At 36.4% G+C, this 15,559-nt stretch overlaps 2 protein-coding genes across 7 annotated transcripts in view; one reads left to right on the plus strand and one right to left on the minus strand.

Annotated features, from left to right (window-relative positions):
- Positions 1-2,646: 2,646 nt before the first annotated feature.
- LOC133882032 (pathogenesis-related thaumatin-like protein 3.5) lies at positions 2,647-4,560 on the plus strand. Its single transcript, XM_062321124.1, has 3 exons — positions 2,647-2,742; positions 3,233-3,899; positions 4,217-4,560. The coding sequence occupies exons 1-3, from the start codon at positions 2,682-2,684 to the stop codon at positions 4,350-4,352; spliced, it is 864 nt and encodes a 287-aa protein (XP_062177108.1). The 5' UTR covers positions 2,647-2,681; the 3' UTR covers positions 4,353-4,560.
- Positions 4,561-4,964: 404 nt separating this feature from the next.
- Positions 4,965-15,559, minus strand: part of LOC133882031 (uncharacterized) — a 69,190-nt gene continuing 58,595 nt past the window's right edge. For 4 of the 6 annotated variants that reach the window (XM_062321116.1, XM_062321120.1, XM_062321123.1 and 1 more), the window contains 2 exons: positions 13,709-13,964; positions 4,965-5,619 (listed from right to left, as the gene is read on the minus strand). In XM_062321116.1, coding sequence (XP_062177100.1) covers positions 5,326-5,619; positions 13,709-13,964 — 550 coding nt within the window. In that variant the 3' untranslated portion in view covers positions 4,965-5,325. The remainder of the gene's footprint in view (positions 5,620-13,708; positions 13,965-15,559) is intronic. The other 2 variants (XM_062321117.1, XM_062321121.1) reach the window with 2 other exon arrangements.

The following is a 15,559-nucleotide window of genomic DNA, read 5'->3' on the forward strand; positions in this document are numbered from 1 at the left end:
AATTATATTTATTTGCTAGATAAATGTAACAAATGAGTGGTATTTTAGGGGGAGGAAAAAATGTTATTAACCCTTAATTCGATCATTTTATTGATCCATGGTTTCTGAGTCTCAGATCGATGTTTGGGCGACAAACTCAAACGATGAATAAACCCATCCTCAAAGTGATAAAAAACACACATAATAGAAAACGACCCACAAGATATATATAAAAGCTACATGCCTCAAATGTATGAACTTCTAAAGAGAGAGAAGACCGGGTCTTGGAGGAATGGATTAATTGGTGCCATCTTGACTGGGTCTGAAAGCGGGTTTTGGTTTGTGGGGATCGGATTTCCTGAACGGCTTTGGACGTTGGTACTATTCTTTGTTGGTGGCATGGGATTTGATTGAAATCTTTAGCTCTTTGAGAACAAAATTTTGGAAACAAAATATGATTTTGATTTGACTTTTTCAAAAATAAATTATATTTTATTTAACTTTTTAAAAAACAAATCATATTTTAATCAATTTTTTTTAAACAAATTATATTTTATTTAACTTTTTCTAAAAAATTAATCCTCAAAATTTGTAAATAGAATAAGAATTCAATTATGATTTAAAAAATTAAATACCCAAATGGACTATATTATAATTTGCATTCATTGTTTCTCTCTCTCTCTCTCTCCCCATAAATTTTGTACAGAACCAAGATAAAGGAAGAGAGAAAATAAAAGAGGAGAGAGAGGAGCCAGATTTTTTTATTTTTTATTTTTAAATTATTTATTTTACCGACGACATCGTTTTATCTAGAAATTCATAACCAAATCTCAACCGTCAAAATAACTACAACAAATTACTATTAATTTTTTTCACTTCATTGAAGCCGAACCGTAAAATATAATACAAAAAAAATCGTACACTCAAACGGGCTCTTCATCTTCATCTGGCTAGCGAATTTAGCCAAAAAAGATACCTAAATACTCAACAATGCATGAATATACTACTAAAAAAAAGGGTTAAATACTATTTAGCTCCCTGAACTAACAGTCATTTGTGATGTAGCGCCATAAAGTGACAAATCACATTATATGGTTTTCCAAACTACCAATTTGATATAATGTAGACACTCCGTTAGGAGATTCCGTCTTCTTGGAATATGATTTTTTCCTAAAGAAAATCAATAGTAAAAATTGATAAAGAAAGAATATTTAAATAGAATATTCAAAATGGATAGCTAAAATAAAGAGTGTGAGCACTAAGATGTAAGTGCTTTGGAAAAGTAAATCTTTAAAATAGAAAAATGTGATTTTTTTTTTTTAACTAAAATTTGATGAGCTGGATGGAGTGCTTGCATACACTTTGCGAAATGTGAGCCTACAATCCATGGCCCTTAGCATTCTCATCCTGCTAGTTAAAATAACCCAAATGTTATTTTGGCTAGCCAAGATGGTAAAATTGGATCAAAATTAATTACATCCAGCTCAGCAAAATGTTGAAACATTTGGTAAGTTTCTTGGTGAGCACTGTTCACTCATCAACTGTGAAAAAAGCATTAAAAAATAGGAAAATTGTACCATTGGTACCTATGATTGGTTTAAATTACAAATTGCTCACTTTGATATCAAAATTAATTCAGAGATCCTTGTGGTTGATTTAATTTATAATTGTGGTTGATTTAATTTATAAATCACTCACTGGAATCAAATTCCGTTAAAAAATTTGACAGATTTCGTTAAGCGTCACGTCAGCATCAATAAGATGGCAACACAGGTCGATCGTTATAAAAAATATAAAGATTTTTTTTTTTAAAAAAAAAAAAATTGAAAAGAGAAAAGGGGGTTGCTTTTGATTGGGCAGACATGCCCAGAGGTGGCAAGGGGTGGCCATGTTATTGGTGTTGGCATGGCGCCTAACGGAATTTGTTAAAATTTTTAATGGAAATTGACTCTCCAATGAGCGATTTGTAAATTAAACAAACCATAGGGATCTATGAATTACTTTTGATATCAGAGGAAACGATTTATAATTTAAGCTAACCACAGGGATCAATGGTGTAATTTTTCCTTAAAAAATCTCTAACATTCTCTCTCCTTCAAAGAAAGAATAAAGCAATCATTGAAAATAAATATTTAAATGGAATAGTGAAAGCGAATAGTTAAAATAGAGAGTAGATGTAGATGCTTTGAAAAAATGAATAATAATAATAAAAAAAATGTGATTTTTAGCTAAAATTGAGAATAAATTTGGTGAGCCGCATGTAAACCCCGCGCGTGTAGCTGCATGGACAAATTTTCCACCCAATGACCCCATTGAAGTGTTAGAATATATTTCCATATATATAATTGTGATTGGGTCATATAATTGAGATTTATTCAAACATGAAGTACTTCACATAGGGTTGAAGAGATCGAGCTTAGTTTGTTGCACTTGGGCGGACCTAAAACAATTGTATGTTAATTTACGTACTAATGTCCTGCAACGAGAAGAGCAGTAAGTAGAGAAGGGATGCCAATCATTCAAGTGAGGCAAGGTATCATTTGATTTTATGGCGTGTAAGCAAGGAACCTATCTCTGAACATTCACTCGATCACTCCCACACGTATTCTTGCTTTCTCTTAATTAATATTGTATATTCTCTTAAGACTCTTATATATACATCTACATTCATCTTGCTGTCCCCAGCTTAAGCAAAGACAAGGATGGCTTCTTATGCCAGTGTGCTTCTGTCAACTTTGCTCATCTTCACTATCATTGCATCAGGTGTAATTCTCTCTCTCTCTCTCTCTCTCTATTCATCTTCTATGATTAGTTTGTTTGCTTGTTTGTAATTAGTGATGCCATATATTATGTAACACACTGGTCCTATATTAAAAAGAGATGAGTACTCCACATAAAGTTAGTGACTTATAAAGATACTCATGGTTGCTAAGTCTCACATTACTTAGTAATTAAGTGAAATTGGACTTTATATAATAGATTCTATGAAAGCTTTAAATTGACTAATCATTTTTGAGTGATAGCATAAATATGGCTCATACTTTTTCCTTTCTTGGGTCGTTACACTACACATTTTCAACTCATGCATCGAAAATGTCCCGACACTACAACATAGCTTTCATGTAATCTTTGTGCTCCATCATAGATAGGCACTCCATCGATTTGTCAAGAAAAACTTCGACTACAAATTTTTGAAGGCATAATCTATACTTTCATTTAAAAGCTCACTAACCTTTTGTCATTTTGTTTGCAGTGAGTGTCAATTTTTCGGAAAGCACAAGAAGTTTCACAATGGTAAATGACTGCGAGGAAACAGTATGGCCTGGAATTACCCACGGTGAGAACTTCAGTGGCGGTGGTTTTGCAATAAAACCAGGCCAGTCTGTTGTCTATACAGCTTCACCTGGGTGGGGTGGCCGCATATGGGCTCGAACTGGTTGCAATTTTGACAAAAATGGTAACGGCACGTGTCAAACTGGCGACTGTGGCACCACCCTCAATTGCACTAGCCCGGGTAACCCACCTGCCTCCCTTGCAGAGTTTAGCCTTGGAGAAGTCGATTTTTATGATGTAAGCCTTGTAGATGGCTTTAATTTGCCTATAGTTGTCAAAGCTATTAATGGTAAAGGCAATTGCAGCACTGCTGGGTGTGATGGAGATTTGAGGCAAAATTGCCCGTCGGAGCTTGCCCTTAAGGCCAACGGAAAGGTTATAGCTTGCCGGAGTGCATGCGAGGTGTTCGACACTGACGAGTATTGTTGTAGAGGAATGCATGGAAATCCCGGGACATGTTTACCTACAAACTACTCCAGGAGTTTCAAACAAGTATGCCCAGCAGCGTATAGCTATGCATTTGATGATCCTACCAGTCTTACAACTTGCTCTGGAGCAGACTACATTATAGCCTTTTGTGCATCAAGGTAATATCACATTTAGATTGGCATTTTGCACTGCGATTTCGCAGATCAAAACTACAGTTTTAAACTAAATCACGGAAAATATATCATTTGGGAGTACCTTTTTCAAAAACTGCTATTTGAAAATTTAGAAAAAATTTATGTTTCCAAATTGCAGTAAAGGGGGTGCATTTTAAAAACCACGGTTACCATACGCTTTACTACGTTTTCAAAAATCGCCAACCCAAACAAACCTTTAAGAGCAAAAAAGAAAATAAATTTCAAAAAGGCAAGTAGATATTAATAAATGTTTCTCAAACGTTTTTTGTTGATGAATCTAGGAACCAAACAGTGTGCTCTTACCATGACAAGCAGCTTGCCTGTGACCAATCAAAGGGCATAAGACCAGTCTCTCACGGATGGTGGGTCCCAATGCTTGTGTTACCCTTGATGTATAAATTTTCGGTAATTTTTTAGCAAATTCTGTAAAAAGATGAAAAAGGATGTGCCCACCATTCCTTTTCACTCTCGTTTGTGTGTACATAATTTTCTCTAGGACAAATGGATATGAAAACACTAGACATTTGAGCAAAGAGAAGCACTAAGACGCAAGATTCTATCAACAAAAAAGTGTGAAAAAGTGGAATAAAAACAAAAAAAGCTCACAAAACTTAAATCTTGTCAAATAGTATTAAGATATCTAGCACCGATGCTAAGAGCCTGTTCGTTGATGTTCGTTGAGATTGCATTAGAAAATAGAGCTTTTGTCTACAGAAAAAGCTTGGAAGAGCTTTTTTAGGAAAAGTCTTATTTTCAAGCTCTCCTCAAATCGCAGTTTTAGACTTTTTAGCAACAACTTGCAGTAAATGGAACAAGCATAAGGAAGATAAAGCACCAGACTGAACATAACCAAAATACAAGTCAGCTAGCTGAACATAAATGCCTAAAAAAGATGGAAGGGAAAACTGGAAAGGTTTTACTTTGGTGAACTCCAAATCAGCAGGTTTCATTGGTAAATATGGGGCACATGCAAAGCACTAAGAAGGATATGAAGGTACACATTTCTGTGAATACTAGAGCAAAAAACTATTTGACTTTTTAAATTGCAATCTTTTGCATTCTGACTGAAGCAGCATGGTAAACTGATGGATGATTAAATTATACAAATTTTGCTCTTTTCCACCCCTTGTGTTCCTACCCTGGAGTTTTTGTGTTTAACGACCAAATGAGTAATATGAATCCTACACTGATCAAACAAAACTAATAGTACAGTAAAAAAGAACAGAAGTAAGATGATGTTATATTTCTATACAAAAGACTCTCAAACCAAAAAAAAGGAAGAAAAAGGGGAAATAAATTGCAATGAGATCACATGTTCTTTTCTCTAAAGCTAATACTATATCTTTAGTAACAAAACTATCCTGTATACACACGTCATAACATACCTAAATTACCACTGTTCTGACTTCATTCCAGATTCCAGTTTTGCTTGGTTCTCGATTTCCTTTGTTTCAGTTTCTGATCGGGATTCTTCACTTTCAAATGGTAATACAACTACAGGGGCTGCAGGCACAGTGTCCCATCTCTCCCTCAAAGAATTTATGAACTTCTTAACCATTTCCCTTCTGAACTCAAGCTCGCGTGTGAACAGATCAAAGAGAAGAAACGCAAGTATATACTTAAAAGGGACAACGAGTAGAATGGTTGCAGAAGATAACAGCACCAGTGCTACCTCAGTGGTTATCTGACAACAGTTTAAATCAATATAATAATTCATCTCAAATCAAAGACAGAGTTGAGACTGACGTATTACAGAAGTTAAAGACTTTCAAAAGCTTAAAAATGGTAACCGTCAAAAACTAACAACTACTATCATATTTATCACTTCAAACATTATTAAAATGAATCCAATATACGAAACATGTCTTCTAAGGGCGCCAGGAAAAGCAACCACAGAATCTGCCAAATATAACACAAGAATCTAAAAGCCTGCCTTTTAAAGATATGACCAATCTTTTCAATGCACTTAGAAAATGGCAGATATCAATGTCTAAATACTAAATAGTCCTTTGTTTCCTATTTTTAACATTTTTCCATGTGGTTGAGTCATTTCAAGAAGTTTTATGTCCTTTTCCTACAATATGGCATTTTTGACAACCATGGATTCACATATACCTTTAACAAATCCAGCAATATAGGAGCAACTACAGCATCATGCTGCTTATTGAATATCACCTGCTTTCTAGGTTGGTAGAAATCTTGGAAACTTGAGCCAAAGTGTTATGGGCCTGTGTTTGGGAACGGGTGATAGGTTTGATGAGAGGCAAAGCCACAGGATCAGTTTTCCTTAGCTTACCTATGGTGAGTGTGAATGATGTGATAGTAGGGTATTCGAGGTACCCTTGCCTCCAAGCAACTACAAGAGTTGAGTAAATATTTTCTGCATACCTTTTTATTCCTCAAAACCCCTATCTAGGGTTACAATACAAAATACTAATAAATGCATAATGGCTAGTGCCTTATTCTTAGGAATTCTTTCCATAGAAGAACTTTCCTTTGTCTACCTAAAATCCTGCTATCAATCCCTTATTCTTAGGAATTTCCCTACCCACAAGTCGTGCTCTCCAAGCACCAACTTGTTCCTTGCTTCTTCCCATATACGGATCAGCCGCCACTAGGGTTACGGTTTGCTGCAGCTATGGTTTCGGCTTGTTCCTCTACTGCTGTGTCGGCAGCCTGCATGCGTTTGCCACGCCTAACATAGGTACGTAACACAAAGGCTCCATGACACAAAGTGGTGATGTAGACATGGTCGAGATACCATTGATGAATTCGGTGTCTAACTAGGATTGATTGATGGAGGAAAGACATGTAGGTTGGTACAATTGGGGTTTCGGATTCAATGAGATACCATACTAGTCTAGATTTTTCCAAAAGCACCTATCACCAGGCCAGATAGAGAATGAGAGCTTGATTGATCAAGAGTTTGGACCAAGATTGATTGTTTCAACAAGCCAGTTGGTATCGAAATTCCATATTCAAAATTCCTGTTTTCCTTCGCCAATCAAGCGCAGGATGTACTACTAATTGATTCCAAACTAGTTTTTTTTTTTACAAGTAAGAGTAATATCATTAATAACGCAAAGCGCAATCAAGCATACATGGAGTATGCAAGAAAGGCATCTAAGAAGAAGAAAACAAAACAATGAAATCATTAAAACTAATCACTAAAGGTGCGAGGAACGCAGCCGTCCAAGAGTACAAAGAATGAAAGAAAAAGGAAATGAGCTCCTCAATGGTTCTTTCTTTGTCCTCGAACTGTCTATCATTGTGTTCCCTCCACAGGCACCACAAAAGGCAATAATGAACCATCTTCCACACGATCGCACTCCGAGAGTGACCACCCGTCCACCAGCAAGCTAATAAATCTACCACCCGAAAAGGCATAATAACCTAAGACAGACTGAAGCAACAAAAGATGGCATTCCATAGAGCGCGTGCGACCTCACAATGGAGAAGGCGATCCACAAACTCCCCATTTATTTTGCACATGCAACATCTGTCAATTACAATGACGCGCTTCTTTTTGAGATTGTCCAAGGTAAGGATCTTCCTTAGCGTTGCTGCCCAAGCGAAGAAAGTCACTTTCAAGGGAACCTTAGTTCGCCAAATACTTTTCCAGGGAAAATGAACAGCCTCTTTGCAAGCAAGAGCCCTGTAGAAAGATCTAATATCAAATTTTCCTTCGTGAGAAGGAGACCACCAGAGCTGGTCTTCCCCTTCACGATCCACTCTGGAGGAGTACAGTAAAGAGAAGAAGGAAGCCAAGACGTCCATCTCCCAGTCGTAGGCCGCTCGAAAGAAGCTAACGTGTGCATCCTTGTCGCGAGCTATGTCATACAAAACTAGGAAAGCTTCCTTAAGGGGCATCTCACCACACCACACATTATCCCAAAATTGGATCCTGAACCCAACTCCCAAAATAAGTCTGGTATAGCTACGAAACAAGCTCCACCCCTTCCTAATGTTCTCCCAGAGCCCCACTCCGTGAGACCCAGGGGGGTCTAAGGAACACCAACTAGCCCAAGTAGAAGCGTACTTTGCATCCACAACATATTTCCACCAAGCCTCTCTCTCATGGGCATAACGCCACAACCACTTCCCTAAAAGAACCTTATTGAAGATCCTCAAATTTTGGATGCCCAAACCACCTTCTGAAATAGGGGAACAAACCTTGGACCAACTAACTAGGTGATATTTGAATTCTTCACCTATGCCTCCCCACAAGAAGTCTCGATGCAGCTTCTCTATATGACTAGCAACACTAGATGGAATAGGGAAACACTAAATGAATTCTAGACTAGTTTGACTATTGAATACTTTTGATATAACAGAACAGAAAGCAACCAAAGCGAATTCCAATGATTCGAGATCTGGATAGCGCATTGAGCTAAACAGCAGAAATTGTATGTTTAGAGAAAGAGAGAAGGTGAGAAAATAAAAATTGAAAATTATATCTAGGCCTAGATTGTAGAAACACCCCTTGTATTTTCTGAAACTACACTTTACTCCAAGTCAAAGTATTTTGTCAACAGAATGTACATTGACGATCCTGCCCTATCATTCAACAGATTAAGTTTCCTTCATTTCAAGGGGAAGAAAATTAAATTATAACTTGTGCCTGGGGGTTAGCGGGTATAGTTTGAGAGTTTTAGAGCAGAGAAAAGGTTTCAGGAACTTTATAATAAGAAACTTAGGGGCATTTCAGTCATTTAAATTTATTATAACAGTTCCATTCACATTTTCTGTCTGTACCAGTGATAAAGTTAAGTGTATATGTAACAACCGGTGAAATTGAATGCTAAGAAAAAAGAAAAGAAAATTAGAGTTCAATAATCAAATAATACAATAATAAACATGAAGATATGTTTTGGTGAAATTATATTGAGCACAGTGGGGCCCATAGGTATTTGATCGAAAATGGGAGAAATTTTTTAAGGTAAAAGCCTTAGAAATTCCATTTAGGTTTGTCTTGTTCGAACGCAATTCATGTGTCACAAAGTTTGGGACCGTGTTCAAACGGAACGAGTGCTTCGTTTGAACGAAAGGGAATCTCCACGTGGCAGAGGGTCACGCGAGTGGGAAAAGATAGACAATCTAGATTGATCTTTGGAAAGGTGCGTTTGAACAGGTAAGTGGTCCATTTGAACGGAACAACATCTCCACTTGTCAGTGGGCGATTGAGTGGTAGGTGAAGATCAACGGTCCAGATTGTCGCATGTGTTGGTTAGGTGAGAAGTGACTGCGCCTTAAATGCTGCTGACACAATTCCGTTTGAATGCGATTGGAAAAGTTGCACATACCAAGTCTTTAAAACGTGAAGCGATGGGAGAAAATTTTATTTCTCCCTTCCTTCATTCCAGCAGGCCGAGAGAGAGCTAAGAGAGTGAGTTTGTGAGGGATTTTGAGAGAAAATAGAGAGAGAAAGGCAAGAGAGCTTGGAGGAGGTGCTTGAAGAGGTAAAGTTTTCTCACTGGTCCCTCCATTTGATTTTCGAGTTAAAGTATTTATAATGGATTTAGATTGTATGGTGTTGTCAGCAAGGTTTTGGGTGATTGTTGTTGTATTGGATGGTTTAATGTGGTTTTAAGTATAAAGAGTAAGTAGTGTGATTTTAGGGTTTGATGTTTTTATAAGATTTGTGATTGATGATTAGGAGTTGGGTGCATGAGCTGTGGAAGTGTTGTGGAGGTGTGTTCGTATTAAAAGAGTAGTTTGTTGTAATTGTTGAGGGTTTTGTGATGTGGTTTAAGGAAAAAGAAGGGAAGTGTAAAGATTAGGGTTTTGGGAAAAAGACTTGATCTTTGTTGAAGTGAGACGTTTTGAGGTTGGCTGAAGGTTTTGTGATGTTGTGTAGAATGGAGGAAGGGAGTGGTGTTGAAGAGAACCAGGTTTGGAGTTTTCACGAAGGAAATGGAGTTTCTGTAGGTTCCCGTTTGAACCACAGGATTTGTGTTCGGACGAGAACACCATAGGATGTCTAAATAGCACCGAATGCCTCAATCGCAACACTGATCGTAGGCCGTACGAATGTAAGTAGTCCAGGAAGCCCCATTCGCAACTGCGATCGCTGTCCGTTCAAACAGAACAATCCTGAGCTGAAAGATCGGGTTTCCTGAGGAAGATAAAGGGTTTGAAGCAAGATGAGTTTCGTAAGAAAGAATTCGGAAGAGTTTACATAGGCTTTTATCCGTTACGAATACGTTTGGATTTAAGGAATTAGGTATAAATTGTTTTAAGGTCAAGGGAAAGTAAGCAAAGTGGTAGGGGTTTGGTTAGCTTCGAAGTCTAATCGTTGGTTTAAGGAAAGTGAGAAATGCTACGTGAATACAAAAATGAGAGTTGGGGTTTAAAGTGGGCCTCTCTAACTAAAAAAAATTATGTAACATGATCGTTGGTTTGAGGTACGAACTCCGATAAGGGCATTAGAAAGGTAAGTGATCCCAAGCGATGGAATGGTACGCTACGGTAAATGTATAAAGGGAGTTAAACAATCGAGATAAACAAGTTTATGTTTGTACTGGTTCCTCTTATAAATTTTGACCTGGGGGCATTTTATGAGCAAAGTTACGTGATGTTTTCAAAGAAAAGTCGGGTCATTCTTAGCATGTATATGATGAAATGTATGAAAATGTTTTATGCGTGAAATGTGTGACGTGAACTGCGATTATGAATGTTATTTTGAAAAGATGCATGATATATTTTCAAGGATCATTTATGATATGCATGGGTTATATGTATTAAAGTATCAAGAAAGGGACAAAAGAAAAAAGGGTTAAGTGGTAAAATGTTTTTATGAATATTGTATATATATATATAAAAGTTAAAGAAAGTAGAGAGTAAAGTTAATAAAGACAATAAAGAAAGGAACGACATAGGACATCGATACCATGTGTAATAAAATGTGCAAAAATTTCTAAAGTGGATAAAACAACACACCAGAGGCCCCATGGTGGAATTATCACCCCCAAAGCTCTAAGCAAAGGGGGCTGGCATACAAGGCGAGCATAGAGAGAAGGGTTGAGTAGGCTAATCTTGCTGAGAGGGGTTGATTTCGCAAGAAGCACAACCTTGACTCTGGGGATTAATTAACACGATGATATGACATGATATGTATGTATGTTTAAGGGAAGGAAAAATGAAAAAAGAAAGGTACAAGAATAAGAAAGAAAGTAAAAGTAAGTAACCGCATAGGCCACTTCGTATTTTAAAAATTCTATGTTGCTGTGTAAAGTTTTACAAAAATATTTGCTATGTTTACAAAAGATGCTTACGACTGTCAGGTTTACAAAAAGTTTTAAATTTATCCGCTGTTCCAACTTATGGTTTATACATTTCCGCTGCAAATGATAGAATAATATATTTAGAGGTCAAAGTTTCAAAGTAGCGTGCCCAGATATTAGTTTAAACTAGATATAATTATCCGGGGCGTTATAGTATATCAGGTATGAAACATAGGGGAGGCCAAAGAAATTTTTGAAAGCACAGAGGTCCATGTATTTACTATAAAATCCAAAGGAGATTGAAGTATTTTTCCCAAACTGATTTTGAATAAAATGAGTCCAATTCTTAAAAGATGTGAAATATCTGATAGTGTCAACATTCATATGGTCTTTTAAGATAAGATATATATAAATACACACACATGTAATACTGATAAATTTGTAATTACTGTTCCCTTTTTCTTTCATTCTCCTTCTAGATAGTAAGTTTCCAGAAAATGACAAGAGGCACAACTCACAGTGACAGACCACCATAGGGCAAACACGGGCCATGACACGGGCCATGACCTTCCCTAACAAGGTAAAATGATTCCTATAACCATATTTCCATTTATATTGGTACTCATATCTTCATAAATGGCCCTCCCTAATCTTTTGAGCTATGCATAGTATGCATAGTGGCCAGCAGTCTATTCTATTCCTGATTTGGTATTACATCTGTTTTTTAGATAACTATATTATTTCTATTTTTATTTTGTTTACTTCTTTTCTTTTCTTTTCCTTTTTTTTCTTTTCTTTTCTTTTATTTTTTTTTTTATTTTTTTTTTTAATTTAAAACAAATGACTTCTGCTCTACTGTTCTGCATCTCCTCTCTTTCTTTCTTCTGTCTCGCAATTACAGAATTCTTGCAGTAAAAGAATCCTACTATTTGGCTCAGAAAAAAAAAAAGTAGGTACAGAAGTAGCCGTGTGTGTGTAAGATCTGTTATTTTTATGATGAATGGGATATGGAGGATGGACTTTTTGTATTTTTCATAACGGTAATGCCTTTTCTTGTTGATTGTGTTTCCTTGATCATTGTCTAGGCGTTCTCTTTTGAATTCATGGCAACGCTTTTTAAGATACTATGATAACTTCTGTGTTGACTGGGTTTAGGAAATCAATTGTTACTCTCGAGATGAGGTGTAAAATACTTTGGTAATCATTTCTTAAGGATTTTTCCGATATTTCTTCATATAACTATTTTATTAGGTAAAAAAAAAATTAAACTAGATGGTTATAAGTTCATAAATATAAAGATTGAGAAAACATCAAGCAATAGTAGACCGAGACATTTCATCTTAGCGTACAAGTAAAACAGGCTTTTCATGTAACATTTTGGCCCACTAAAATTGAGTCTGAGGTCCACCCCCAGAAAACAAGTACACCAGAATGCACACTTCCTGTCATCCAGGAATGAATTACATTTTTGAAGTTTTTCAGGAAACACATAATTGAACTTGGTAGATTTGAATAATGAACTCAGTCACGAAAGAGACCGGCTCGGAACATAAGATAAAACATTTTTGTCAGCTGACTTTTATCAACTATAACTAGTGTAAATAATTAAAAATTTGTTCAACTGAACAGTCAAATCAATAAATTAAGGTATTGTTTAAATTATGCAAGAAAGTGGACATAAATTAGAAATTTCTTCAAGTCAAAAAAATTGAATCAACAAGTAAAGGTGTCATGCAAGAAAAATGTACAAAAATAATAAAGCTTGAAAACTAATTAACATGGAATTTGATTTGTAAAATTAACAACTACCAAGAGGCTTCTATTTCTAAGACATGGACATTCACTGAAATAATATATCATTTGAGTCATTGGTTGTAGTGGTGGAAAATAAAACTCCACTAAGACTAAATACTAACCAAGGGTTGTCCACTATACTAATTGTTTGTCACTACTACACCACATCTAATGCCATAATTTATGTTACAATTTTGAAGATTATGTCCGACACTTCTACCCTTTTCACTTTGGCCTCCCTTTTAGCTCCTTTCACCCTTTCAACTTGAATTTAAAGTCATTTTCATGGAAATGTATGGAAAAGTAATATATCATGATAGTTGATGAGGTATGGCTGGATGTTGTTCGCAAGAAATTCTGACAAAGAGCTTATTTGTTGAATGTGTTGTCTAAAGCTGTGTTTTCTATATATACAAGTTTTGGCTGAAAAAGAGAAGATCAGATGCAAGCACATCCAGTTAATTGGGGATGATTGCTGTGCTTTCACGTGATATTGCTCATCTTGCTTATAATTATTAACGTTCAGGAAAAATAGTCTTTGCTTTTGTAAATGCAAATATGTGTCAAATGCAATGATGTGTCTGAGATAGCAACATATTTTGTGGAGATGAAACCAAACAGCATTAAATGCACTAGGTCTAGCAAGTCAAAAAGAAGAAAAAAAAAATTAGAAGTTTTCAAGTGACATCAAAACACCACATTTGTAGTTAATCGCATAGCTTTAACAAAGTCCTCTCATGAGTGGTGAAAATGTACCTGAGGCTGACCTGAGAGAAGAACAGTACGTATTTTCAGTAATGTGACATTCAGATTCTGCAGATAGTTTTCCACATCACGCATGGCATCTTTTACTGCCATAATCTTTTGAATAGTATTTGATGGTGGCTGATCACGGATAGTAACTTTCCCAAAAGATCGTCCAAGGCGACCTTGCTCCTTGAGTCCCTTCAATGTTAGCATGCCAGCTGCCATAATAATCAAAGCCATGGGAAATATATATGACAGCAAACTTCTGAAAACAAAATCAGAACAGAGTTTAGGTTTACCATCATAGAGTGGAAAAATCAAGGGTTTCTAGAATAATATAAGAACAATCATTAAGCAAGATGCATAGCACTTCCTCCATCCATAATGACTGGCTGAATGGACAAATGCACAAATTTTAAGAAAATGTGATCAATGCTAAAACATTTCATACTATTGATAGAAACTTCCAAATTTCGCCCTTTTGAAAATGTGATAAGAGTATTGCAGGAAAGAAAATAAAATTAATGGTTTGAATTTTGCATATGGACATATATCTCAATACATGCAAAAAAGTAAGTGGAGACACTTATTATAAGGGAGTACAATCTCCTGTCCGCAACATATGAGACAACTTTCCAACATAGGAATGCAAAGTGAGAAACTTTACAATCTTTTATTAACAACTCACACACACATTGCCTTGTAGAAAAGAAACAAAAATCTATTTGTAAAGACATCTCCTATTTAATATTGGAACAAAAAGGATCTGTCACTACAAAAAATTGAATTGAATGATCACCCCCTCCCCCCACCAAAAAAAAAAAAAAAAGAAAGGAAAGAAAAAGGACCCATGAAGTGTAAATGATTGTTTTGAAAAGAAGCAAGCTCTTACCACAATTTCCATTTAAATTTGAGATATTCACGTGGTTTAAGAGAAGGAATGGCTCTTGGAAACTATTACTTAGAAAACCTACAAAAAGATATGTACCACTTAACATGCAAAGGAGCTTTAGGGTTGTATGATATGCATAGCTTGTCAATATAAAGTTTTTTGTATAAAGAGTCATATAGATTTAATATTGAACCCAACATATACGGGTTGCAATTGGTGGTCATTCTAGTGGAAGCCCTGGGCTGACCCACCCCACCTGTAAAGGCACAAGCTTTACTGAGACACGTTTAAGAAGTTAGGTGCGGAGTCAAGTATTAGATGTGAATCTAGGGGGATCATTTTGTGGTGGGTTTGGGTTTGAGGCTGACCTGCCCTATAAATCATAATCCTCATCCATTATAAGAATCACATGTGTACATCTAGTGTAATGCTTGATGTATGGCCATTACATTTATGCACACAAGTCTCATTTAAATTTTTTGCGTGTCTTGGATATTACCTTTATGTAACTTTTTCTTCATTTTATGAATATGTGGAGGTAAATAGAATTTGGAGTAACTAATTTCCAAAGGCCCATTGGGCCTCACCACCTCCATGCCACTTTCCCCACCATGGCCCGCTCGAGATTTCAGGGTTGTCATGGATCCCATACGAGCCTGTTAGACCGCCAAAGACCAAAGGGAAGCTCAGATCCTTAAGCTTGAAGTTGCACCACGATTGAGGAACAAAATAACAACATGCAGCGTTTTACGCGGCACGACAGTCCATTCCTTGCCCACGTTGGCTAACTGCCTGAAGCGACTAGGAATGAATTCCACCCCCCCCTCTCCCGCCCCGCCCCAATAGCCACGTCTTACAACCACTAAGATGACACAACCTAACATCACAAAATTCCCATTTGCACGGTATGTAACCCTTAGGGATCGTACAGAATAACTTCCCCGATTCCCTTGGAGGAGACCACCCAT

The sequence above is a fragment of the Alnus glutinosa genome, chromosome 11 (genome assembly GCF_958979055.1).
Source record: "Alnus glutinosa chromosome 11, dhAlnGlut1.1, whole genome shotgun sequence".
In the NCBI taxonomy this organism is placed as follows: Eukaryota; Viridiplantae; Streptophyta; class Magnoliopsida; order Fagales; family Betulaceae; genus Alnus; species Alnus glutinosa.

Excerpts from the sequence above, each read along its gene's own strand:
- LOC133882032 (XM_062321124.1), top strand. The coding sequence starts at position 2,682 with ATGGCTTCTTATGCCAGTGTGCTTCTGTCAACTTTGCTCATCTTCACT. Across the intron at positions 2,743-3,232 it reads CTTCACTATCATTGCATCAG|TGAGTGTCAATTTTTCGGAA; the intron begins GTGTAATTCTCT and ends TTTTGTTTGCAG. Across the intron at positions 3,900-4,216 it reads ATAGCCTTTTGTGCATCAAG|GAACCAAACAGTGTGCTCTT; the intron begins GTAATATCACAT and ends TGATGAATCTAG.